The 27,876-nt window shown below is 37.6% G+C and overlaps 1 protein-coding gene across 4 annotated transcripts; it reads right to left on the bottom strand.

The window, feature by feature from the left end:
* LOC113933205 (membrane cofactor protein) lies at positions 1–27,765 on the bottom strand. Of its 4 annotated transcripts, none has more exons than XR_003523295.2 (10): positions 27,501–27,765; positions 22,630–22,809; positions 22,190–22,289; positions 16,670–16,755; positions 15,608–15,805; positions 8,795–8,977; positions 6,270–6,322; positions 2,287–2,337; positions 1,750–1,785; positions 1–1,020 (listed from the first exon to the last, which is right to left on the bottom strand). XR_003523295.2 is itself a non-coding variant. In XM_027613098.2 (10 exons), the coding sequence occupies exons 1-10, from the start codon at positions 27,616–27,618 to the stop codon at positions 956–958; spliced, it is 1,065 nt and encodes a 354-aa protein (XP_027468899.1). In that variant the 5' UTR covers positions 27,619–27,765; the 3' UTR covers positions 2–955. The 4 variants fall into 4 exon arrangements, 2 of the variants coding, with proteins under 2 accessions (XP_027468900.1, XP_027468899.1); XR_003523296.2 differs by having other exon boundaries at positions 6,283–6,322; XM_027613098.2 differs by having other exon boundaries at positions 2–1,020; positions 6,275–6,322.
* Positions 27,766–27,876: the final 111 nt, after the last annotated feature.

Below are 27,876 nucleotides of genomic sequence, written 5' to 3'. Positions count from 1 at the left end.
GAGCCGAAGGCAGATGCTTTACCAACTGAGCCACCCAGGCGTCCCTAAAATTATTAGGTTTGATGTTAAAGCTATTTCCAAAGCTACGGGGAAAGAAAATGACTAAAAATCACTAAAAAATCAGAAGTTTCAAAGCACCTAATCTTGGTCTATGCTCTAGGATTTGTTCTAAGTCTTTTACTAAATTGAAAGACATTTCATTAAAATTTGTTTGATGCTTAAAAACCCTATTTTCTATAGATACTTGTACAAATTTTTTCTATTATAAGCCTCCTCTTTTTTCAGTTTTATAGAAAAAACAAAGATAAAAAAACAAAGATAATGAGGTGCCTTGTAAATCTTAACCCTCAGTAATGTTTAGTTTCATCCTATCAGTTTTACTGCAACCTAGTAAATTAAGAGAACATAAGAGGGAAATCAAATAGTGCTGTTTTTCCTTCCCCAGTTCAACAAGTATAAGTAACAACTCTACATAAAAACAAATCAAATTGGGAATGTGAATGAGAACCTATGTAGCTTCTTACAATTACCTAAGTTACACAGACAAATGGAAACTTTGATCATACAAATTCCAAGGAATACAACTGTCCAAGCCTCCACAGTGAGCCGTTCTAAATTTTGTCTTAGCCATCAGTGCAATGTAGGACACAGGGTAAAGCTGGGTGGGGAAGGCCCCATAATGGTCCGTGATCTGCTACAGAACCTAACTCTCAAATCCCACAGAAACGTTTCTTGCAGTCCTAATAGCCACGGCCACTCTGCACAGAGTCCTCTGACTGCAGGGGCAGTAAGAGCAGCCTGAGGTCGTTGCAGTAAACACATGCAGCCAGGATGGCGCCCCCATGCAAGCGCAGTTTCGAAAAAAAGACGGTATGCGGGACAAACAGAAAAGCTGCACAAAATGACGTCAAGACTGAGAAGGACCATGAGTTAGTTAGAAGGAACATGCTTTTATTTACCCTTTCTTCTCCCTTTGAAAACATCTATACAGGCAGGTGCAAAGTACCACAAGGCCAACAACTGCAAGAGACCAGGAAACAAAGGACATAAAACTCTGAGAGCTGCGTGTCAAGATTCAAAATTTAGCAGTAGAAATAAGTAAGTGTTGGTTGCATTCAGTAGTTAGAAAATGTTATTTTATTTAAGCACATATCTCTTCATCTGGACTCTTTTACTATCTAAAGCCCATTCCCTGGAGTCACTTGAATAGTCCACAGGAAGCCAGAGAAGAATCCTTGCTTAGTTTAGAAAATTACCCAAAGCATCTTTGGAATGCAAACTCATGCCCAGTCATCCTGAAAACGCATTGTAGTATTTAGGGTTTTTTAATAAGTGGACATGTACAGTATAAAAGAATATACATTCACCAGCAAAATGTAGTGTATCATATACAAGGTCAGGTTATTCTAGACTGGTGGACTTCATTTCAAGCTATTGAAACTATAGAAACTGAAAAGTCATTTAAAAAGTAATGCACTTCGAGGGGCGCCCAGGTGGCTCAGTCAGTCAAGCATCTGCCTTTGGCTCAGGTCATGATCCCGGGGTCCTGGGATCGAGTCCTGCATTGGGCTCCCTGCTCAGTGGGGAGCCTGCTTCACCCTCTGCCTGCCCTGCCTGCCCCTTCCCCTGTTTGTGTGCACGCACTCTCTCTCTGACAAATAAATAAATAAATAAAATCTTAAAAAAAAAATAATGCACTTCTTTGCAGTCATATTTTGATTAAGTTGCATCAATGTTCAGGCTACTTACGAATAGTAAGGACAATCACAGCAATGATTCCTGCATCTGAGAAAAAATGAAAACAGTTTGAAGACTGAGCACACAAGGGTCCCAGGGGGTAGTTGCATTTAACTCTGATCAGATCATCTATACGCTACTGCAAAGAAGTTGCTCCTCGGTCTAGTTTTAGCGTGAGCGCTAGTGTGTGCAACTCATTCTGATCATAGAACCCTTCTAATCAGAGTCCAGGTTTAGGATCCATCTTGTGAAACTCTTCACCGGAACCTGACTTTTCATTATTTTGTGCTGTTGGTACCACACCAGGTTATTTAGTAAAGCCAGGACTATCAGAATTCCCTAGATTAGAGGAAATTACCTACAAATCTCCATACACAGTACCACTTACGTTTATCATGTTATCTGGACTACTAAAATGTAAACTAGTAAATGTCAAATTTTGTGGAACTTTGTTCCTTCGTTAACTACAAATGATTGGAACACGATAGATATGTCCACGTAGAACTCCAAGGCCTCATAATGCAGAGTAATTAGTAGCCAAAATAATACCTAATTCCTCAAAGTCTTCAAGTATTAGTGGGTCGTTGGGCTCGGGATAGCCTAGGGAAAAAAATGGAAATAAGTTAAAAAAGAAAGACAGACTAAAGCTTAAAGATCCATAAATTCACTGGTTTTATTTTTTGCCTTTGTATAAACCTACTTATAACTTCATTTTCCTTAATGTTTGTCCATAAAAGTGGTATCATAAATTATAAATTTATATTTGATGTCATCAACAATCTTCTTCCTGTCCATATTTCCTGTGACAATATTCTGTGGTATAGGAAGCAAATTTATCACTACTATATCCTCAAAATTAGCCTGAATTCAACATGATTCTACACATTGTAGAATTTAGGGTTTGTTACTAAGGAAATTAGTAAAATGACTAAAATCAGAAATAGAGGAGGACTTCAAAACAATTTAGAAGTTGATCTGGAACAGAAAGACTCTTCAACGTAACAAAAGCCACTTAAGAAAAACGCATGGCCAACATCATATTTAATGGCGAAAGACTAAAGTTTTTCCCTTAAGATCAGGAACAGGACAGGGTGCCTGTGTTTGCCACTTCTATTCAACATAATATTGCAAGTTCATATCAGAACAATTAGTTAAAAAAGAAATAAAAAGCATTTAAATTGGGAAGAAATAAAATGATCTCTGTTCATAGGTGACATGATCTTTACATAGGAAACTAAAGATTACACACACATGCACACACACATACCACAGGCCTGGTAGAACTAATAAATGAATTCAGTAAAGTTGCAGGATACAAAATCGACATGTGAAAATCAATTGCATTTCTACACACTAACATTAAGCAACCTAAAAAGGAAATTAAGAAAACAATTCCATTTATAGTTGAATCAAAAAGAGTAAAAGACTTTGGAATAAACATGACAAAGGAGGTAAAAGATTTGTACACTGAAAACTATAAAATATTGCAGAAAGAAATTTATAAAGACAGAAATAAAGGGAAAGCAATCCCTGTATTTGTGGATTGGAGGACCTACTAATGTTAAGATGTAAATATGATACAAAGCAATCTACAGATGAAGTGCAAGCCCTATCAAAATCCTAATGATGCTCTTTGCAGAAAAAGAAAAATCCATCTGAAAATTCATACAGAATCTCAAGGGACTAGGCAATCTTGAAAAGAGAAAGCAAAGTTGAAAGGACTCATACTTCCTGATTTCAAAACGTACTATAAAGCTACAATAACCAAAACAGAATGGTGCTGGCATAAAGACAGACCTACAGACCAATGGAATAGAAGCCACAAAATAAACCTTTGGGTATATAGTTAAGTAATTCTCCACAAGGGTGCTGACAACATTCAATAGGGAAAGAGCAATCTTTTTCACAAATGGTTTTGAAAACTGGATAACCACATACACAAAAGGATGAATTTTAACTCTTGCCATTCACCAAATACAAAAATTAATTCAAAATGGATCAAAGACCCTAAAGATCTAAAACTATAAAACCCTTAGAAGAAAATAAGACTACATGCTTCATGGTGTTGGATCTGGCAATGATTTATTGAATGTGACACCAAAAGCATAGGCAACAAAAGAAAAAACATAACTTAGACTACATCAAACCTCAAGACTTTTGTACATCAAAGAACACTAACAATAGAGTGAAAAAGCAACCAACAGAATGGGAGAAAGTATCTGAAACTCATATAATAAGGGATTAATATCCAAAATATAAAATGAACTCCTAAAACTCAAAACAAAAACAAAAGAACCACAACCCATCAAAAATGGACAAAGGACTTGAAAAGACATTTCTCCAAAAAAGATATACAGGTGGTCAATAAGCACAGGAAAAGTTCCGCAACACATTACTAATTGTTAGGGAAATGCAAATAAAAACCACAATGAGATTCTACCTCGTATATTACCTAACATACATTATGATGGTTATTATCAAAAAGCAGAAAATAATATGCATTGGCAGAGGTGAGGAAATTGGAACTCTTGTGCATTGCTGGTGGGAATGTAAAATGTACATCCACTGCGGAAGACAGTATGGTTGTTCCTCAAAAATGTAAACATAGAATTATTATATAACCAGCAATTCTACTCCTAGGTATACAGCACCCCAAAACTGTTAACCAGGGACTCAAAATTGAAAATTTTCAATTTTCAAGTTTACCACTGAGAACAGGATCCAAACACTTGAAAGCCAATATTCAGAGAAATATTACTCAGAGTAGCCAAAATGTGGAAACAACCCAAATGTCTATCAATAGATGAATGAATAAACAAAATATAAAAAGCAATGTAATATTATTCAGCCATAAAAAGGAATAAAGTTCTGATACATGCTACAAGGTGGATGAACCTTGAAAACATTATGCTAAGTGAAATGAGGCAGAAATAATTCCATTTCTATGAAGTACCTAGACTAGTCAAATGCATAAAGACAGAAAACAGAATGTTTACCAGGGCTGGGTGGAAGGGGGGAATTGAGAGTTATTGTTTAATGAGTACAATGTTTCAATTTGAGACTATGAAAAAGTTGATAGTAGTGATGGTTACAAACAATGTGGATACAATAATGCCACTGAAGTGTACACTTAAAATGGTTAAAATAGTAATAAAATATAATAGTTTATCTAGAAAAATTAACAGAACAGTCTGAACATTTCTGAAAAGGAAATATTCTGCCAGATATTAAAACAGATCATAGTATTAGAGTGGAAAAAAATGATTCAGTACTGTCATGAGAATGGTTAGAGTTCAAGGAAACAAAGATGACTGGAACAACTATTAATTTAATGACAAAACAATTGGCACTTGAAAACAGTTGGAGAAAGAACAACTTATTCAACAAATGTTGCACTTTGCCACCGGGTAGGTGTGGGTTAAGGGGAGAGAAACTCGATCTCACTCCATACACCATAATGATTTTCAGATGCACTAATGATTTAAATACAAAGACTGCAATCAGAACTCAGGATTAAAATGTTTATAAAGTTGTAGCATGAGGAAGATCTAAAGCTTTTATAAGAAAGACACAACACACATAGCCATTAGGGAAAAGGTGGTTATATCTATTAATCCATCTACATATTGATGTAAAATTTCTACACATGTAAAAGACCACTAACAGAATAGTGAAATAAATAAATACGGTACACATTTCAAAGTCTTCATTGAAAAGAATGGCAGTAAATCTAAATAGAACCCCAATATAAAACATTAAATGGAAAAAGTCCAAGTTTCAAAAAAATATATACAATATGATGTCAATTTTGTTTAAGATAAAAGAAAAAATACCCAACTATATTTATAACTACACATCTAAGGATGCTGATGTACAGAAATAAAGAAATACCCTAAACTATTAACAGTGATTAATTCAGGTAGTAGACTAGAGAAAAAGGATAATTTTTTACTCATTAACTTTCACAATGTTTGAAATTTTACAAAAATATATTCATATACCTCTCATGCAACAAAAAGTTATAAAAAGCAATCTAGGGGCACCTGGATGGCTCAGTCAGTTAAGTGTCTGCCTTTGGCTGAGGTCATGATCCCGGGGTCCTGGGATGGAGTCAGGCTCCCTGCTAAGCTCCCTGCTTCTCCCTCTCCCTCTGCCCCACCCCCTCCTTGTGCATTCTCTCCCCCCCTCAAATAAATAGATAAAATCTTAAAAAAGAGCAATCTATAATTAATAGCATACAATAAAAAATCTTAAAAGAAAACAGACTAGTGAAAATAAGGCCAAAACACCCCTGAAAAAATGTTCACTTCATATTAAAAGGGCTTTAACTTATAATGAGCTCTCACAAATCAACAAGAAAAATATTTTAGAAATCTAATTTTAAAAAATGAGCAAAGGGTATGGATAAATCAATGTAGACCAAAAAAAAAAGTTCAGCTTCATTGATAAAGAAATGCAAATTAGAATAAGACATAACTTTGTACTCATCACCTTATAAAGTTGTTAACAATATAAGCAAGAGAAAGAATTACTGTGCCTGGATACTTTGAAACTGGAGGTTTGGTTGGATGAGTAGGCTTGAAACCTAGAAAAAATAAATTTGATTCAATTCACCCACCTTATCAATATAAAATTATGGATTTAATGTTGATTTTTTATTTTTTAAAAAGATTCATTATTTCTTAAAATGAAAAATACACATGCTTTCGAAACTTTGCAATTCTACTTCTGGGAATTTAACCTAATATGTATTTGTACAAGCATATAAGCATGCATATATAAGAACGTTCACTACAACTTTGTATTTTATATGGAAATCCTAGAAGTTAACTGATAGTAAATCATAAAAATAACGTGTTCAGAGTAAACACACATATCTTAAGAAAAAATACCATCCAAGTAGTATCATACTACATAAAAAGTTATATCTTTTTCCTTTCTGCCTACTATTTCTTGGGCCCTTTAAAACATATTTGCACATTTAGATCTGCCTTAACACCATTATATGTTGCTGATCCTTTTGATATAGTCTTTCTCTAGCCGATGATAAAAAATGATTGACAATCCCATGGAGAGTTTTGATTTTTATTTTTTAAAAAAGACCCCTGTAGTTTCTCCTCTTCATAAGCTTCTTCTCACAATTCTTTCAAAAACTAAACTCTAAGGCCGCCTGGGTGGCTCAGTCAGTTAAGTGTCTGCCTTTGGCTAAGGACATGATCTCAGGGTCCTGGGATCTTGCCCACATCAGGCTCCTTGCTCAGTGGGGAGCCTGCTTCTCCCTTTCTCTCTGCCCTTGCCCCGCTTGTGATTTCTCTCTCTCTCTTGAATAAATAAAATCTTAAAAAAAACCCTAAACTCTATCAGTGTTTTATAAATCCTTTATGAAATGGTCATGGTTCAACTCCTTCAAAAGAACATATCAACAAACATAGTACACCACAGTGCATATAGCCACCAGGACCATGTGAGTAAACATGGATGGGTCAAGGAGTATAAATTTCATATGCAATCTTAATATATCAATCCACCAAAAAACCATTTCTTTCCTTCCAAACCTCACAGCACTCAACTAAAGTACACGAGGCTATCAGATACTGGGTTTACAGGAATTATAAAAAGAAGTATTCTCATTACCATGTTAATATGCATAATTTCCCCAAATCCTTTAAAATAATATGGCCATAGGAAATATACAAACAAATTAAAAGCCAGTATTCATGATCTGTTTGAGTTCAACACCTTCGTGAAACAGTGAAGTCCACAGAAATAAGGTTACTTGAGTAAGCAGAGCCCAACTAGGACCCTGATGAGGTCAGCCCAGGCTAATGCTCCTCCCACTACTCCTGTTGTCTCTTCCTTTCTGAGGCAAAGAGAGACCAGAGATAGCAGCACTGAAATCAGGAAGATATTTCCTTCCGTTATAGCAAAATCAGCTTTCAAGTCTTAAGTAGAGTAGCTGACACAGTCCCTGCAAGAAATCCTCCATTTCATTTCAATGAATAAGGATTTTTCCTGTCTTTTGGTTGCTATGAAATTTAGGTACAATTGCCAAATAAAAATAAATGCCCAATAAAAAGAAAAAGAATAATTATATGAAGCGGGAAGGGGTGGGGGTGAGAGAAGACATTCAGGTCTTTTACTGGAGATAGCAGAAATTTCCCAGTTTAAATTGTGCTACATAAAAACAAAAACAAAAAACACTAAACTGGTTACAGTCCAGCAACTGAGACACAGTCCTAGACCAGGAAGATACCCTAAAGGAGCCAACAGATCACCTTTAAAAGGAATAAACAGCAAAGTCAATGACATGTTAAAAAATAGAAGCCACAGACCTTCCTGTTTACTAATATTAATCTGAGTGATGCAATAAGTCATATGAGCTACCTTTAGGAGCTTCCTATATGCCAGGCACTGTGCTAAGTGCTAAATGCATCCCTTTTACACTTTGTGTAACTTGCCCAATTTACATACGTGTTTATATCTGCAGACTATGCCAAAAAATTTTAGAATAACTATACATAACAACTAAAATGGCTATAAACATGTCCTTCATTCTTTCATTACTAAAAATGATGAATGAGTATAAAACAACTGTAAAGGATTTTTGTTAAATATAAGCAGGAAAGTACTAATCTGAATGACTCAAAATTGGAGGTTTTACATTGGGAGAAACCGATCCTGAAAAACCAAATAATGTAGGATCAACTACTTGGGAATTACTGCTTTCATTTATATGAATTATGCCTTTCATTCTTGACTTATTCATGTAAAAATTCTCATGCTTCAATCTATTCTAAAAGTGGTCGCTATGCATTCTTACAAATACTACACAAGAGAAATTTATATACCTGTGTGAGGTACATGCCCTGTTAAGACCCTATGAAAACATACAAAATCACAACACAGATATTATCTCATGCCTCCATCATGGAAATAAATATAAGACAGAGTTAAGTAGTAAAATTTCCTCTTTTCAATGATTCAGTATCACTGATATTGAATGATATGGAAGAAGAAATAAAAGCTAACACAAAAAGATGGAAAAAGACATTTGTACCTCTGACACATTTTGGCATCACAGGCTCCCAGGTACTTCTCCCACCACAGAACACTGGGTTGCTGCCATTAAGATAGAAGCCTGGGAGGCATTCAAATAGAACCACTGCTTGGTAGGAATATTTGTCTCTGATTCCTGATACCAGTCTTCCATGTTCAACTACTGGATAATCACATTTGACCACTGAAAAGTGGAGAAAGTCCATAATTAATGGAAAGCTGATCTAACATAGGAGCAGAAAAAAATATACAAACTAATAATTCCCAGCAGGAAGAAACATACAAGGAATGAAAGGCAAGGTATTAAATAAAAGAAAGAAAAAAAAAAAGACACCCAAGAAACCTGCATACGTGTGTACATTTTAACTCCAGGGAAACAGATTTAGAGAAATCTAATAACTTTTTTCCATCTAGAAAAGACTAGCATTAGAGTTTATTGGCTTTCCTACATTTTTTCCTGTTACTGACAAGGTTTGAGAAAGGCCTGACTGCCACATACAAATCTGGGGTAAGTTCAAGAGCAACTTTTGATCCTCCTTTGCTCTAGGGGCTTTCTGAAGGTCATGTTGACACTGATTGCATACCCTGCTTTTCTACAAAGGTGGGAAACACCCTTCTGAGCAGGCAATATTTGAGTTCACATTTACAAGTTGAAAAGCAGGTAGCCATGCAAAGATAGGCAAAAAGGAAGTGCTCAGGTAGCAACAACATACACAAACCGGGAAGTTCAAGAAATGGAAAGGCCTGCAACCCAGAGCTCAGACAACACATTTTACCCTGTAAACCAGTACATGAGCACACAGGCCTAAAATACAAGTGAGCCTCATACCAGCGGGCTCTGCTATTTCCCATTCCACTCTACCTCTGAAGAGGTAAACTACTAGTCATGACCTGATAGGACTGATTTCAGAATCGATTAATGGGCTTAGGAGAATTTGGAAACAAAGACAAAAACCACAGGGCTGGGCAGTGAGTATAACAGAACATCTTAGGACATTAAATCTGAGCAAGAGAGAAGGGCCAGAGAGTGGACAGCCTTTTCAACCAGAGGACTGTTCTTGCCCTGTTCCCAGGGATTCTGACTTTCCCGCAGCCTGAGGAACTTCCGGTAGCAATTCCTACAGTGCAGGTCGGCTCGTGATTCCCTTGGCTTGGGTTTATCTCCAAATGTTTCATTTCCTCATCTTCAGTTTTGAAAGATTTCTCCTTGACGGAGAATTCTAGATTAAGTTTATCCAGCACACTAGCAGATACTGTCTTCCAGTCTCCACCGTTCCTCAGGACAAGTCAGCTGTCACTCACACTGGGGTCGGGGACAGTGCGACAGGCGTTTATGCTCCCCTCTTCCCGACTGCTTTTCTTCGTACACCTTTTGTTTTCAGTAGTTTTACCCTGATGCGTTTAGTGTAGTGGGGGTTCCTGACTTTCTTGGTTCTGTGACGTTATCGTTTGGGGACAAATGTGGTTAATATTTGGCCAATATTTATTCAAATCGTTGTCCATCCTGTTTTTTCTCCTCTTTCTGAAGCTCCCACAGCATGTATGCTTGACTTCTTGCTACTCTTCCACAGGTCTGTAAGTCTCTCTCTCTCTTTTTAATGATTTTTCAAATCACATTCTCCTGACTTCAGGTTCCCTGAGTTTCGCACTGTTGTGCTAAGCTGCTGTTACCGGCAATGGCTTCTTCATGTTGGCTAGACACAACTTACCTACCGTAAACCTCACCCTTTCCAGTACCCAGCTGTATTAGGTCTGACAAATGCAAAAAATCATGAAATTACCACAATAAAGACACAGACAAGTTCCATTACCCCCCAACATGTCCTCATGCCACTCTGGAATCAACCCTACCCACCCCCACAACCACCTTCACCAACCAGCCCAACACTGATCGCTTTTCTATCTCTATACAGCTGCTTTTCCAGAATGTCATAATGGGATCACTGCCTCTGAGTATGGCTTATTTCACTTAGCATAATGCCTTTGAGATTCCTTCCTGTTGCTGCATGGATTAGAGCTCACTCCTTTTTATTGCTGAGTAGTATTCCTGTACTGTATGGATGTACCCCTGTTTTTTTTAATCCATTTCACCAGTTGAAGGACAAATCGGTTGTTTCCAGTCTGAGGTGATTATAACTAAGGCAGCTGAATATTCTCACACGGGTTTCTATGCAAGCATGTTTTCATTTTACTTGGATTGATGAGTTGTATGGTAAATATATGTTTAACTTTATAATAAATGTAAAAATAGGTTCCAAAATGGTCATACCACTTTTATTCTTACCAACAATATATGAAAGTTCCAATTGCTTTATATCGTTGCTGGTACTTGGTATTAGTCATTTGTTTTTAATTTCAGTCATTCTAATAGGTGTTTAGTGGTATCTCTTTGTGGTTTTAAATCGCATTTCTATAATTACTAATTATATTGAGAAACTTTTCATGTACTTTTTTGCCATCCATATATCATGTTTATTGAAATAGGTCTACTCAAATATTTTGTTCATTTTTTAAAAATTGTTAAGCTTTGAGAATTCTTTATGTATCTTCTTAATTATTAAGCTTTGAGAATCCTTTATGTATCATAGATAAAAGTCCATTATCAGATATGTGCTTTGCAAATATTTTCTCCCAGTCTGTTGCTCATTTTTTCCCATTCTTTTAACAGTTCTTTTGCAGACCAGAAGTTTTGAGTTGGGAACATCCAACTTTTTTTTTCTTTAAAAGATCATGCTTTATGGGTGGTATTCAAGAAATCTTTGGCTAGGTCACAAATATTTTGTTTGTTTTCTTGCAAAAGTCTTACAGTTTTAGGTTTTACATGTAAATCTGTGGTTCATTTTTTCCCCTAAATTTTATTAATTTTTTAAATTTTTTGAAATTTGAGTATAGTTGATACATGTTACCTTAGTTTCAGGTGTAAAACACAGTGATTCACCATCTCTATATGTTATGCTATTACTCACCACAAGTGTAGCTACCACTTGTCACTATACAATATCATTGACTACATTTCCTATACTGTACATTTTATTTCCATGACTTATTCATTCTATAATGGTAAGTCTGTATCTGTCACTCCCCTTCACTGATTTTGTTCATCACCCACCTCTCCTCTGGCAACCATCAGTTTGCTTTATTTATAGGTCTGATTCTACTTTCGTTTGTTTTTTCATTTGTTTTGTTTTTTAGATTCCACATATGAGTGGAATCATATGGAATTTGTCTGTCTCAGTCTGACTTATTTCACTTGGCATAATACCCTCTAGGACTATTCGTATTTTTGTAAATGGCAAAATCTCATCCCTTTTTATGGCTGTGTAATATTCCAGTGTGTGTGTGTGTGTGTGTGTGTGTGTGTGTGTGTGTGTGTGTGTGTGTGTGTGTGTACATACAACACATCTTCTTTAGATATTCATCTATTGATGGCCACTTAGGTTGCTTCTGTATCTCAACTATTGTAAATAATGCTGCAATAAAGGAGTGCTTATATCTTTTCAAATTAGTGTTTTTGTTTTCTTTGGGTATGCCCAGTAGTGGAATTATTGGATCTCTATGATCCATTTTGAATAAACGTTGGCTGGTGCTAACTTCAGTCAAGTTTCCTTTTTGGTTTTTTTTGGGGGGGTGGCACATAGATGTCTAATTATTGTGCTCTACCATTTGTTGAAAAGATTATTGTTTTTCCACTGAATTGTTTGTATACCTGTATACCTAAAGGACATCAACTGGATATATTGGCAAGCATCTAATTCTGGATTTAGTATTCTATTCCATTGCTCTATATGGCTATTCTTTCACCTATACCACATTGTCTTGATTATATGCCTTAAGTATGCTTTATATAGTCTTAACATCAGGTAGAGTGAATCCACCAATTCTTTTCAAAATTATTTTCACTATTCTAGTTATTTTGTTTTCCCATATAAAGTTTAGAATCAGTTTAATTTATACAAAAAGTTCTGCTGGGATTTTTATTGGGATTGTGCTGAATTTAGATAAATTACAGAGAATTGACTATTATATTGAATCTTCCAAACCATAACTAATGTCTATCCTTTCATTTATTAAGGTTTTCTTTAATTTCCTCTATTAGCATTTAGTAGGTTTTAGCCTTAAAATCTTTCATATATATTGTTAGATTTATACTCAAGTATTTCATGTTTTGGAGCTACTGTAAATAATTTTAAAAATTTCAATTTCTAATGGTTTATTGCTAGTATACAGACTTATAACTGTCTTCTGTATGTTGATCTTATATTCTGCAACCTTTTTAGAACTTCTGTCTTTGTTCTACACAGACCATCGGGTCCTAAGTGAACAGTGACTTTATTTCTTACTTTCCAATATGTATGCCTAATTCTTTCTCTTTCCTTGTTGTAGTAGCTGGACATCCTGTACAATGCTGGATAGAGTGGTGAGAGTAGATTTCCTTCTCTTACTCCTACCATGGGGGAAATCAGTCTTTTATCATTCAATATAATGTTAGCTCTGAGATTTTTGTTGATGCCTTTTATCAGATGAGATAGTTACTACCTTTCTATTCCTAGTTTGTTGAGAAATTTTATCCTGAAAAAGATGAATTGTCAAGTGCTTTTTTTTTAAACATTTATTAAGAGGATCATTTTTTTTTCTTATTTATAGTCTCTTGGTATAGTAAATTACACTGATTAATTTTTAAATCTGAACCAATCTTGCATTTATGGGATAAATCTTACTTTGCTATGATGTATTATTATGGTTATATGTGGCAGGATTTGCTTTGTCGATATTTTGAGACGTTTTGGTTCTATGTTCATTAAAGATATTGTTTGTCATTTTCTTGCAAAGTTTTTGTCTGGTTTTGGCATCGGGATAATGATGTCCTCATGAAATGAGTTGAGAAGTATTCTTTCCTCTTAAATGTTTTGAGGAGTTTGCGTAGAGCTACTATTATTTATTCCTGAACTGTTTGTTAGAATTTTCAAGGGAGGCCATCCGGGCCTGCAGTTCTTATTGTGGGGAGGTTTTTAACTAAAAATTCTATTTCTTTAATAGATATAAGACTATTCAGGGATGCCTGGCTGGCTTAGATGCCTGGCTCACATCTCAGGGCTGTGAGTTCAAGCCCCACATTGGGCATAGAGCTTACTTAAAAAAAAAGAAAAGAAGAAGAAGATGACTATTTAGGTTATGTATATCTCTGAAGTGAGCCTTGGTTGGTATTTTGTGTCTTCCAAGGAATTTGTCAATTTCATATATAAGTTGTCATATTTATAGGCATAAAGTTGTTTTCATAATATTCCCCTATTATCCCTTAAATGTCCGTAGGATATTTAGTGTTGTCCTCTTTTTCATTCTTGATATTGATAAAGTATCTTCTCTTTTTCTTTCAGCCTGGCTATAACTTTATCTGTTTTATTGATTTTTCTCCAAGAACCAGGTTTTGGTTTCATTAATTTTCTCTCTTCAATTTCATTGATTTACTTCGATTGATATTATCTCCTCTGTCTCCTTGTTTTGGGTTTAATCTGCTCTTCTTTTTTGGAAGCAGAGATTATCGAGACTTCTGTTTTTCTAACATAACTATTTCAGGTTATAAATTTTCCTCTAAGCAATGTTTTCATGTACCAAATTTTGAAATTTGATATGCCATGTTTTCATTTTTATTCAATTCAAAACAGAAATAAATTCTCTTGTGAATTCTTCTTTGACTCAGGGGTTGGTTAGAAGTGTCTTACATAGGGGCGCCTGGATGGCTCATTCATTAGGCATCTGCCTTCGGCTCAGGTTATGATCCCAGGGTCCTGGGATTGAGCCCTGCACTGGGCTCCCTGCTCTGCGGGAAGTCTGCTTCTCCCTCACCGACTCCCCCCTGCTTGTGTTCCCTCTCTCGCTGTGTCTCTCTCTGTCAAATAAATAAATAAAATCTTTAAAAAAAAAAAAGAAGTGTCTTGCATAATTATCAAATTGTTGAAGGTTTTCTAGGTTATCTGTTTTATTTCTACATTCATTCCATTGTAATCAGTTATATATTCTGAATAATTTCAATTTTTTGAAATCTGTTAAAAATTATCTTAAAGAATGTTCCATGTGCACTTGAAAAGAGTAAATATTTTGGGGCGCCTGGGTGGCTCAGTTGGTTGCGCGTTTGCCTTTGGCTCAGGTCATGATCCTGGGATCCTGGGATTGAGCCCCACGTCAGGCTCCCTGCTCAGTAGGAGTCTGCTTCTCCCTCTCTCTGCCCCCCACTCGTGTTCTCTCTCTCTCTCAAATAAATAAATAAAATCTTAAAAAAAAAGACAGAAAAGAGTAAATATTTTGCTGTTACTCAGTGGTCCCTTTCTTCCAAGAGTCAAATCTCCTCTAGTGCCTCCCTGCTTTTGATCACTCTCCAGTGTCATGAACATTGTTTTTAAAATATGTTTTGTCCAGAGCTTTCCAGTCTTGGCAATGAGAGGGTTAGTCTTTTACAATTTTTCCTGTAGCCAGAACTCTCAGATAGCTTGTAATATAAGAAAAGATTTTCTTATTTTTAACCCAGTATGTGTTGAGTTTTGGGGTTCTTTCAAGCAAAAAATTCCTAACTTGTGCATATACACAGTAGTTCATCCTGTGTGAACTAGAATGCTGAGAACAGATGGGATGAAGAGCAGGGCACTCTGTAACTAGAACTGATTTCACTTAACCTGTATTAATCTACATTGGAAGTCAATTTAACAGAAGGAGGAAGCATATATGACTATTTTTTTTACTTATAGATAAAACTATTTATAAAATGTTTCCAAATTTAAAATTTACAAATGAAGAAGGAAATAAATGGAAATATCACTACCTTTACACTCAGGAGGGCTACTACTCCACTTGTTATTGTCAACACAAATAAGTTTGCTGTTTCCAACAAGTGAAAATTCATCTGGTCCTTGTGAAGGGTTACAACTGAAAGTAATTAATTCATTATATTCAAATATAGTTCTGTGACTATTGGTGTATTTTCCATTTTTTATTTTTGCAGGTGGTTTACAGTAAATCCCTTAAAAAGGAGATAAAAAGAGGAAATAAAGGGCAAAAGGAAAAGTGTTAAGATAGCATTATACAGTCCTATGAACTGCCTTCAGTAAATTCATTAACAATTTCTACAAGCTAGCTGTGAATCTAGTACCTATTTAGGCTTCTATGACAAAATGAATGATCCCAAATTCAAACCTTTGAAATAAACTTTCAAAACACAAAACTCATTTTCTTTAATACCTATATGAAATACCTATTATTACTTTATAAGGCCATGCTAAGTTTTGTTCTAGTCATCATTAAAGGTACTGAAATTTTAATGAGAAGACATGTTTGTGATTAAAAATAAAATTTACTGCTAGCTGAGAAATTCTTTAAGTATATCCATTTGCAAATACACACACACACACACACACACACACACACACACATATATACATTTGCTAAATAAGTGATTCACAATAATACCAAGATATTGTCTTTCTTCACTTTCATCCTTATGAACATACAGTGAAATTTTCCAAGGCTACATATTGTGTGCTTTCACAACAGACTGAATCCAGATGTCCTTCTTTAAGCCAAATATGAAAGAGATTGCAAAAATGTAAAACAATGGCATTATTTTCAGTACTTGGTTTGGAAAATTTATTTTTCATAAAAATATGCTGCATATGTTAACGTACTGAGCTTACTATTCTTAAACATGAATGAATAATTATCTTTAAAACTTCTCATTTTTTTATTCCAATATAATGAATATCAATAAGCACAGCCCACATAAAAAAAAGCTCTTTGGGATCTTTGTCAATTTAAAAGCATAAAGGGGATCTGAGGCCCAAAAGATTGAGGCTTGCTTGTCTAAATTCTAAAATGAAAATTTACTTACTATAGCATTTTGGAAATTCATCACTCCAAAACACATCATCCCCACGAAGTTCACAAAGTAGAGCTTTTTTTCCAGATAAGTAATAACTGAGAAAAGAAAAACTTACTGTTTTCTCTATTAGTTAACAAGATGCATGTAAAAATGAAAATTTTTAACACTGTTGCTTTTCTACACAGTAGTTTGAGGGAGAAGTTTCTTAAATAACATTATGTAGTGAAAGTGCTAACCATATCCGCTATTAATTAAATAGGGTTTCTAGGGGTGCCTGGGTGGCTCAGATGGTTAAGCATCTGCCTTCAGCTCAGGTCATTATCCCAGATGGAGCCCTACATTGGGTTCCCTGCTCATCAAGGAGCCTGCTTCTCCCTCTCCCTCTGCCTGCTGCTCCCCCTGCTTGTGCTCTCTGTCCAATAAATTAAAAAAAAAAAAAAAAAATCTTTAAATAAATAAATAAATAAATAGAGTTTCTGCATTTGAACCGTCATTGACCAAAAGCAAAGATGTCTAAATACATCTGCTGTACCTGTCAGTCTGACCTCTTTGCTATCTCCAGCAATCACATTACACATTCATTTCTATGCCTATGTTCACACCATTCTTCTCAGTAAAAACAACAACTGGGTAGAGAGATCAGGCCCTAGAGTTTGCCTGTCTGGATCTGAGTCCCAGCTCCATGACTCACTTTCTATCTGAGCTCAGGCAAGTCCCTTAATGGTCCCCTTGCTCAGCTTCCTCGTCTGTGAAAAGAGGATAACAGTGCATACTTCATGGGATTGTTTCAAGGATTAGATGACTTAGCATCTGGTACCTACTGAGTGCTAGGCAATTTTTAGCTCTTGTTAATATTCTTTAGGTAAGAATATTTTTCTGGGACTAGATCAGGAATATTACTCAGTGAAATTTTCTCTTGTGATTTAAATTCATGGTACTCTCTTCTGCTGGACTCTTACTGTAATAATCATGAATAATTCTATTTATTTGCTGCTTCTCATTTATTATTTTGCTTTGACACCTCTCTATACATTGTGTTTCTCAACAAGTCTACAATTTCTTTGAGAAGAAAGAAACTTAAACTTTTTGTATCCCTCAAACTGCCTAGCAGGCTTACTCTATATAACTACTAACTGGATGTTCCAATATTTTTACTCGGTCAAGTTAAAAAAAAATAGTGAAACTGTTTATATGTGGATCCAGTTGCCTTTTTTCTACATTATGGTATTTAGGGAAGGATTCTGGGAAAATGGCAGAGTAGGAAGCACTAAGAATCTGTCTCCCCAACCAGACAACAAGTGCAATGGGAGAATCTGCCTAATGGAACTGTTTTGGAGCTCGAGTCTGATGATGGCTTGCAACTTCCAAGGAAAGACTTGGACAGGTAAATTGTATTGATTTCAGTCAATATCATCTTAGCACCGTGTCAGGTATGTATCTCCTACCCCTGCAGGCAGCTGTGTATGTGTTCCTGGAGCAGCTTAGAAGCAGTTTCAGAGACTGAGGGTGGGCAAAAAGGACCCTGTCCTCCAAATACTGGGGACCTTTGCTCTTATCACTGAATTCCGACTCCAATCACAGGTAAGCAATCAAAGAGGTGGGCAGCCACTGCTGTAATATGTACTCCTAACTCTCGTAAGCCCCTCTCTAACTGTCTGAAGTGACTTTCAGGGAATGTAAAAATCCAGTACTCTTTGCTCTCCACTTCATTTTTCACTTTTTCCCTCTCTGGGGCCAAACATTAAAGACTAGAATATTCAAAACCAAGTGCATATGTGAAGAGAAGTTAAGAAGTGAGTTGTATTTCCAAGGAAAGTCTCAGAAAAGACTGGAAAGACTGTTAGTTTAAATGTCAGGCTGATAAAATATGGGAAGAGCCCAGATGTCCATTGACAGATGAATGGATAAGAAGATGTGAAATAGATATAGATAGATAGATAGATAGGTAGATACACAGATAGAGATAGAGATAATGGAATATTACTCAGCATCAAAAAGAATGAAGTTTTGCCATTTGCAACAACATGGATGGAACTAGAGGGTACTATGCTAAGCAAAATAAATCAGAGAAAGACAAATATTTTATGATTTCACTCATATGTGGAATTTAAGAAACAAAACAGATGAACATAGGGGAAGGGGAGGAAAAATAAAATAAGATGAAATCAGAGAGGGAGACAAACCATAATAGACTCTTAACTATAGGAAACAAACGGAGGGTTGCTGGAGGGGAGGTGAGTGGAGGGATGGGGTTACTGGGTGATGGGCATTAAGGAGGGCACTTGATGTAGTTAGCACTAGGTGTTATATGCAACTGATGTATCACTAAATTCTACCCCTGAAACTAATAATACACTATATATTAATTAAACTGATTTTAAATTAACAATAAATAAATAAATGTCAGGCTGATCCTCAACAGAGATACCCTACCACAATCACAAAAAATATGAATAATGACATAAAACATTGGTCCTAGTGGAAGGGAAGAATTTTATTTCCATATTATTAGATTCAAATGTCCAGTATTCCACACACACACACACACAAAATCACAAGATATACAAAGAAACAGGAAAGCTTGGCCCATTGAAAAGAAAAAAATAAATCAACAGAAACTGTTCCTGAAAAAGACCTGATGGCAGATTTACTAGACAAAGACTTCAAAATAACTATCTTAAACATGCTCAAAGAACTAAAGGAAGAACTGGAGAAAGTGAAGCAAATGATGTATGAATGAAATGGAAATGTCAATAAGGTGACAGAAAACCTAAAAAGAAACCAAAAAGAAATTCTGGAGCATAAAAGTCAAATAACTGGGATATGAAAAATTCCCTAAAGGCATTGAAAGTAGATGTGAGCACCAGAAGAAATCAGTGAACATGAAGCCAGAACAATGGTAATTATTGAGTCTGAGGACAAGAAAGAAAAAAGAGTGAAGAAAAGTGAGCAGAACCTAAGGGACTTATGGGACACCATTAAAAAGACCAACATACACACTGTGGGAGTCCCGAAAGGATAAGAGAGACAGAAAGGGGCAGAGAGAATATCTGATGGCTGACAACATCCCAAATGTGATGAAAGACATGACTATAAACATCCAAGAAGCTCAGCAATCTCCAGGCAAAAATGAACTCAAAGAGTAACTAAGACATATAATAAACTTTCAAAAGACAAAAATGAAGAGAGAATCGAATCGCAAAAGCAGGAAGAGAGAAGTGAGTCATCATACAAGGGATCCTCAATAATATTATCAGATTTCTTACCTGAAGCTTTGGAGGCCAGAAGATAATGGGACAGTATACTCAAAAAAGTGCTAGAAGAGGGTGCCTGGGTGGCTCAGTGGGTTAAGCATCTGCCTTCAGCTCAGGTCATGATCCCAGGGTCTTGGGATCGAGTCCCACATCGGGCTCCCTGCAGAGGAGCCCTCTGCCTCTGCCTCTCTCTCTGTCTCCCATGAATAAATAAATAAAATCTTAAAAAAAAAAAGTGCTAGAAGAAAAGAACTGTCAACCAATAATCGTCTATCCAGCAAAACTATCTTTCAAAAGTGACGAGGAAACTAAGACTATTTATAGATAAACAAAAGCTGGGGGAGTTAGTGACCACCAAATGTCCCTTGCAAGAAATAAGAAATGCTTAAGGGAGTCCTGCAAGATGAAATGAAAGGACACTAGAAAGTATCTTTGAGCCATACGGAGAAATAAATATCTCACTAAAGATAAATACATGGGTAATTATAACAGCTTGTATGATTGTAACAATGACTTATAACTGTAATTTTTGTTTTCTTTGTAACTTAAGAGACTAATATTAAAGAAAAAAAAGAAATGTAAAATATAGTATTACTGTAACTTTGGTTTTTAACTCCAAATCTTGTTTTCTACATAATTTAAAGAACTAATTTAAAAGAACTATTAGTTTATGTTTTGGAACACAGGATGTATAAAGATGTAATTTTGTGTAATAAACAATCAAATGGGGTGGGGTGGAGTTATAAAGGATCAGAGTTTTTGTATGTTATGACATTAAACTGGTACAAATTCAAGTTAGAGTATTATAACTTTAGGATGTTAAATATAATCCCCATGATAATCACACAGAAAACAGCCATAGAATATACACAAAAGGAAATGAGAAAGGAATTCCAACATTTCAATACAAAAAGTCAAATAAGCAAATAAAGAAGACACTAATGCAGGAAATGAGGGCCACAATAAAGCTATAGGGCATATAGAAAACAAATAGCACAAACACAGAAGTAATTCTCTCATCAGTAATTACCTCAAATGTAAATGGATTAAAACTCTCTAATTGAAAGACAGAGATTGGTAGAATGGATGAAAACACATGATCTAACTATATGCTATCTATAAGAGACTCACTTAAGATCCAAGGACAAAAACAGGTTGAAAGTAAATGGACTGAAAAAAATATTTCAGCAAATAGTAACCAAAAGAGAGTAAGGTTGTCTATACTAATATCAGACCAAAGACTTTAAATCAAAAAAGGTTACAAGAGACAAAGGATAGGGCGCCTGGGTGGCTCAGTTGTTAAGCGTCTGCCTTCGGCTCAGGTCATGATTCCAGGGTCCTGGGATCGAGCCCCGCATCGGGTTCCCTGCTCTGCGGGAAGCCTGCTTCTCCCTCTCCCACTCCCCCTGCTTGTGTTCTCTCTCTCCTGCCTCTCTCTCTGTCAAATAAATAAATAAAATCTTAAAAAAAAAAGAGAGACAAAGGATATTATACATTAATAAAGGGTTCACACAGCAAGAAGATTTAACAGTTGTAAACATTTATGCCGCCTGATGACAGACCATCAAAACATACGAAGCAGGGCGCCTGGGTGGCTCAGATGGTTAAGCATCTGCCTTCGGCTCAGGTCATGATCCCAGGGTCCTGGGATCGAGCCCCACATCGGGCTCCTGGCTCAGCAGGGAGCCTGCTTCTCCCTCTCCCTCTGCCTCTCTCCCTGCTCATGCTTTCTCTTCTCTCTCTGTATCTCTGTGTCTCAAATGAATAAATAAAATCCTTTAAAAAAAATAAAATAACGTTAAAAAAAACAACATACGAAGCAAAAACTGACCGAATTGAACAAAGAAATACACATTGCTACATAATAGTCATTTCTATGAGTTGGAGACTTCACTACCCAGTTCACTGTAATGGATAGAACCACTGGACAGTGTAAGTAAGGAAATACAGGACTTCAAGAACACAACATTTCTGTGAGTCCTCCTTCAAATCTGAAAGTTGGCATTTTAAATAGGGTGCAATTTGCCAAGGATAAAGTCACCATGATTACTACATTTTTGATGCTTACACTTACAATAAACTTATTAGATATGTAAGTATTAGACAATTTTGTTTTCCTTCAATGTAAATTTCTTTGAATTAATTATGCATCTTTTCAGTCTCTATAAAAGGCCCTTGGGCCTTTTATAAGTGCAACATTTATGGGAATGCTTGAGAAGCAAAACAAAAATGGAATTAGTAACATTTACCTTATTTCCTCTAAGGAGCAACTTACCCCTCATTACAATAAAAGTAAGCTTCACTGTCAAATTGAAAGGTGTAATTTGGGGCAAAGACTTCACCATTTTCGAGTCCTGGAGTATTACATTCTTTTCCTAAAATAAAATTTTAAAATTTGTTTTTTAACACCAATTTCAAAACAGATTTAAATCAAGATCAAAATTCTGCACTACTCTCTGCAATTAATGCAATATCATTTTCTATAACTAACTGGTATGCAAACTTAAAATTCACATTTAACCTGGTAAACAATTGCCAAGAAAAAGATCCCCTGGGGATTTCTTAAATATTGGAAAAAATACTACTATCTGAAACCAATTTTCACATGAGAAAATCTTGCTGTAGGGGCAAATGCACCCTAAAATTTGTAAAAATCTCTAGAGAAAGCAAAAGCAAAAAAAATTTTTTTGTTTGTTTTCTTTGTTGTTTACTTACTGAAACAAGCTTCTTCAAGAGGGTACCATGAGTGATTTTGCTCACAATAAGTCACGACGGATCGCAGAGTTAAGTATCCTGGATAACACTGATAATATACTTCCTCCCCAACTTCATAATACTTTTTAGGGCTATCCCTCAAGGCCATAGTTTCATATTTGGGTGGCTCACCACAGGCATCTAGGGATAAGAGAATAAGAACATGAAATTTTTTTGGTATGCTTTTTTATGTCTTTTTTTTTATGTCTTTTTTAAATACATGTAAGTGTTTATCTCACTCACCAACCAGGGACTGTGGTCTGGCAGGAGGTAGGTAATACAGAACAAATGGAAAGATCCTTGGCAAGCTTTTAATGATACTTACATGCTTTTACCCAGGTGGTGGGAGTAGTGGAGGATATGCCCTGCTTGCTTCAAATAACAGGCTATTAGCATTTTATTTGATGGGGAATAAGCTGAATTTTCGTGCAATGATAAATTGAAGAGACAAAATCAATGTTTATGGTCTTAAAATATATATAGGTATGCAACCATCCCCACTTTTTTCTAAATTCATTTAAAAACTAGCCTCTCCTCTAAGAAGCCTTCTGTAGTACATAGCACTCTGCTCCAATTACTCTTCCATAGTCTGAAACAAACTAATGATAACTCTTCACTTCAGGCTCAGTCTCCTTGCAGAAGGCAACTTCCTAGAGGCCAGGGATCATAGGTTTTCTTTTTTCTAATGCACTGTGAACCCAGAGGGTGCTTCAGAAATGCTAGAGTAACAAGTGATTATCAAATAAGCATTATTAATTATTAAATAAGCATTACGAAGTTCATAGATGAAGATAAATACGCACTAAAGTCTTTCATGTAAGACTCCATTTCATGTTTCATATGAGTGAACTAAGCTTCTCACAAGTAAGTAGATACCATTTAAATATCAAAATTTACTACTCTGAATAACCTTACAGGAAAATAATGTTGCTTTTTTGGGCATTACAATACTTTAACAATAGATGCCATTATATAATAACATAGGCTGCATGCAGAAAATTCCCCAGTGTTCCAGGGGAGTTTCAGGAAAGTGAAATAGTGTGCTAATATAGGTCAACACAACTGTCCGCCTCTACACTTGCAAAAATTAAAATAACTCTCTTATACCAGCACAAACCTACAGCCCTGCCCAAAAAACTACCTTCAGAAAATCTTGGTCTCCTACCAAAACTGGAATCTCAATGAAACCTGACCTACCCGCTATGTCTCCTCTGGCTACACAACCTAGTTTTAAATTTTCTTTTCTTCCTCAAATAGAGACTCTGGCATCTATACCTGTCAATTGTATTTTTCACTTCCCACTCATTTCTGGGCCCATGAAATCAGTTAAATTACTTTCAAAGTCATTAGTTGACTCCCTTCTTGGTAAATTCATTTTAACAGTTTCTTCTTTGGTAATGTTACTCTGTCTATAACATCTGCAGCCATTGATCAGTCTTGGCTCTCTCCTGCCTGAAAAGCTCTCTCCCTGGTTTCCAGGAAAGCACACCACCCAGGTTGGCAGATTGTCCTCTGGCTACCCTTCCTTCTCTGCTTAATTCCATAATGTGATGTTCCTAATGGGTTGCTGTGGGACCTCTGGTTACTTCATTCTGCACATCCCTCTGGGTGAGTGTGTATACTCCCATGACCTCATTACCACTGAGAAGAGCTGCCTCCCAAATCCTGGTCTCCATGCTTGATCTCTAGCCAAGGTGCCGACTGTATATATTCAACTGCCTCCCTGAAACTGTACCCCATAGTGTTAATGAGTTGAAACTAGCAGAAAGTTTATACATTTTTTTTCAGAGAACTGTTTCTCCATAATCAGTGTGTCTTTTCAGACCCTGCTAACAAACTCATGAGCTGTTACTGCAGAAGCCTGGAATCAAGGTCAATAGATATGGCTCCAGTCTACGAACAAGCAAGGCTGTGCATTCTTTACCCTAGATAAGGAGTCTAAGACCCAATCCAGGTTATACTGGCTCTCAGGGCAGGCCTGTAGCCCCTTCTCCTTGTCCTGAGATAACTTCCTGAGGTCAGGGGCTAAATTTTGCCTCCTTCTGATGCTGAGTATCCACCCCAAAGGGAACATGGTATGTATGCATGTATGACACTCAATGTACAAGCTCCATCTTTCCTCATGAATAAGTTGTAAGTTTCCCTGTTGCTTTCATAAATATTTATATAATCTCAACCCCTATGATTATAAAAAAGACTTGTTCTCTCTCCCTTCAGAAAGGGGAGTTCAGGCTTGCTCTCCTGCCTCCTTTGGTTGCCTCTCAAATAAACTTTCCTAGCTACATACCTAATGTCTCTGTGATTGGCTTTGCTGCGCATCAGGCAGATGGACTTGGGTTTGGTTCTAGCCCCACAGGCTCCACTTGGAACGTGTCATGTTCTCTCAAATAACATTATGAAGCCAGAGTGTGACCTCTTGCCTCAACAAACAAGATAAACAGTTTTCACAACTCACAATTCTACCTTTCACAATTCTACCCTTCCCTCCAGTTCAAACCACTGCCATTTCTTCTCTACAGTGCTACCACCATCTCTGAACAGGCCCCCTTACCTACCTCACCACCTTTCCATTCATTTCATGTTTCACAATGCTGCCAGAGACACGTTGATAGGACACAGTGACCAAAGCTCTTCCAAGTCGGATACCTTTCAATGACTTCCCAACGCCCTCAGGACAATGTCTAGCCGACTTGTAAAGCCCGTCACTATCAGGACTCTGCTCACTCTTGCATCCTATTCTCAAGCCCTATTCAATTCCCGGCAGTGTCCACTAAATTACCTAAATTACGTCAGCACTCCAGACCTCCCTGCATCATTTAACTTCAGCTTTGACCAGAGACCCCGCATTCCTCCCACCCTCCCACCCACTCATCCTCGTTTCAGCCAACGTGCCACTTCTTGTGGCTCTTGACATCTCTCACCAAAAAACTGGGTTAAGGGACACCTGGGTGGCTCAGTGGGTTAAGCGTCTGCCTTTGGTTCAGGTCATGATCCCAGGGTCCTGGGATCGAGCCCTGCATTGGGGTCCTTGCTCAGTGGGAAGCCTGCTTCTCCCTCTGCCTGCCACTCCCCCTGCTTGTGCACTCTGACAAATAAATAAAATCTTTAAAAAAAAACTGGGTTAAGTGTCCTCATGATCCCCATTACTTCTTCCACAGACTACTCCATAGCAGAAGTCGTTATTGTTCCTACTCCCTACGAGACGGTTACCTTCTGAGGACCATGGGTGACACCTCACTGCACTTGTAATACTTAGCGCCAGAGCTGAATGAGCGCTCTTACCAGTTCCATACACTCTTATAATATGTAGAGTAAGGACATAAGAAACTACCCTGTAAGCACTTATGGATCCATCTTGCCTTCTCCATTAGAGAGAAAGAAAAGACCTAAAAAAGACACCACTCACAGCAGGAGATGGTGGGTTTTGTCCAAAAAGCAGACCCCTTCTGGAAGAAGGAGACTGGTCCCGAATTGGGCAAGTGTTCCCTTCTACCATCCCATGTAGCTGGCAACCACCGCTGAGATGGCAAGCCTCCAGGCACAACACTGTCTGCTTACAAACCTGCTTCTGGGCCTGGGAGCTGCTTCAAAACTCACATGTGTGTTCTAGTGCCAGATTTTCCCTGCCCGACAGAATGAGGCTCATTTGTATTTTCTCTTAATTTCATACCTATCCTGACTTTACCTTTGAACTCTCAACTTGGCCTTGTGTTTCCTTTTCTGCATTTCTGTTTTGTTACCTTCCATGTTGCACCCTATTCATTTCATTTCCTCTCTTCCAAACAACAGTCATGGTCTCCTTCAACTGTTGGCTCCAAGCCTGATCTAAACTTGATCCTTTTCTAAAACATTTTTTTGGTTTCTTTTTATTGCCACTGACCCCTCCCCACGCTACTGCCCCCACAGAAATGAACTTTTTGATGATCAGCAACAAGCAAGACTAGAGTATTGTGAGCCCTGCAGACTCCACATAAACAGTGGAATACAGAGCCTCTCCCCAGACTGAGCTTAGGCACCGCACAAAGGCCATCCTAAGGACGGGTGTTTAAAGAACCTTCCTCCTGGCAGCAGGAGGAATTTTTGCCCCCACTCTAAGTCCCAGCTTAATTACAGTAAATATACTGTATGTTTCACTTTCTGGTACTCAATAGTTATACAAGAGTGTTGACACTGGGCAAAAAACTGCAAATCTGGAACCACAAGTGTGACAAGACAGAGAAGATCTCTGCATTCTAGTAGGGAGAGCGGAAGACAGTTTTGCAAGAGTGACTCCCAGTCAGGGGGGATTTGGGCTGGAGTGTGTGTGTCTATCTGAGACAGGGTGGTCAGAGAGGGGCCTCCTGAGGGGGTGACATCTCAACTGGGCTTGAAGGGTAAGAAGGAGCCTGACAGACAAGGGGCCGGAAGAGAATGTTCCAAGTCCGAGGGACTAGTAAGTACAGAAGCCCCACAGAGGCAGAGTTTGGCCTCTTCAGTAAGAGAAATTGCCCCGGCCCCTAGTCATTGTTAAATGCTATCAGAGAATCAAGCTCCTTTCCTCCAGAACACTTGTCTTGGGTTATAACGTACTTGTTCATAGCATGCTTTGATTTGTCTGCCACTCCCCATAAATTTTAGCAACGATTTCTCGACTGCCACTGTGTGCCTGGCACTGGGGTTCTAAGTGAGCAAAACAGTTTCTGTTTCTACTTGTGTGAGTGCAAGCAGATCAATAGTGAAATCAGGATCACGAAGTCAGGGAAAGTGAAGCTCCTGGGCCCTCGGCCCCGTCGGCCCGCTCCCCGACCCGCTCCTGCTCACCGCCAGAGGGCACACCCTCTCCAGGCTCTTACCGGAGTTTAGAGAGAGCAGGAGGACTGGGGCCACCAAAAGGAACCCGACCAAGCGCCAAGAAAAGCGCTTTTCGGGGCGAAAACCACAGGCGGCGCACGGCGCGCAGGACGCCGTCATCTTGCAGGAGACCAGCGGGAACCTTAGAGCCCGCCAAGCCCACGGAACCTCAGAGCCCGCCAAGCCCACACCGTCTCAGGCCCGGGAAACAGACGCAACAATCCCCCGGGATCCGGGGGTCAGGAGCCACCCGCGGGGGCGTGGCCTTGACCGGTGCTTAGGCGGAAGTGGCGCGCCTTCCCGAAGTGGGCGGGGCCAGCTGGCGCCCGGAGGCGGTGCCTGAGCGCGGGAGCCCAGAGGCTTCCCGGACCCGGCGTG

This window comes from Zalophus californianus, chromosome 10 (genome assembly GCF_009762305.2).
Source record: "Zalophus californianus isolate mZalCal1 chromosome 10, mZalCal1.pri.v2, whole genome shotgun sequence".
NCBI classification, from domain to species: domain Eukaryota; kingdom Metazoa; phylum Chordata; class Mammalia; order Carnivora; family Otariidae; genus Zalophus; species Zalophus californianus.
The sequence above is the reverse complement of the archived record's forward strand: the minus strand, read 5'-3'. Positions and strand labels throughout refer to the sequence as shown.

What these genes read in the sequence shown, in the direction of transcription:
- LOC113933205 (XM_027613098.2), bottom strand. Translation starts at nt 27,618, where the DNA reads ATGACGGCGTCCTGCGCGCCGTGCGCCGCCTGTGGTTTTCGCCCCGAA. An exon ending in CCTGCTCTCTCTAAACTCCG is followed by an intron (nt 22,810 to 27,500) that starts GTAAGAGCCTGG and finishes TCTTATCCCTAG; the next exon opens with ATGCCTGTGGTGAGCCACCC. An exon ending in TGTGATTGTCCTTACTATTC is followed by an intron (nt 1,021 to 1,749) that starts GTAAGTAGCCTG and finishes GGTCTCTTGCAG; the next exon opens with TTGTTGGCCTTGTGGTACTT.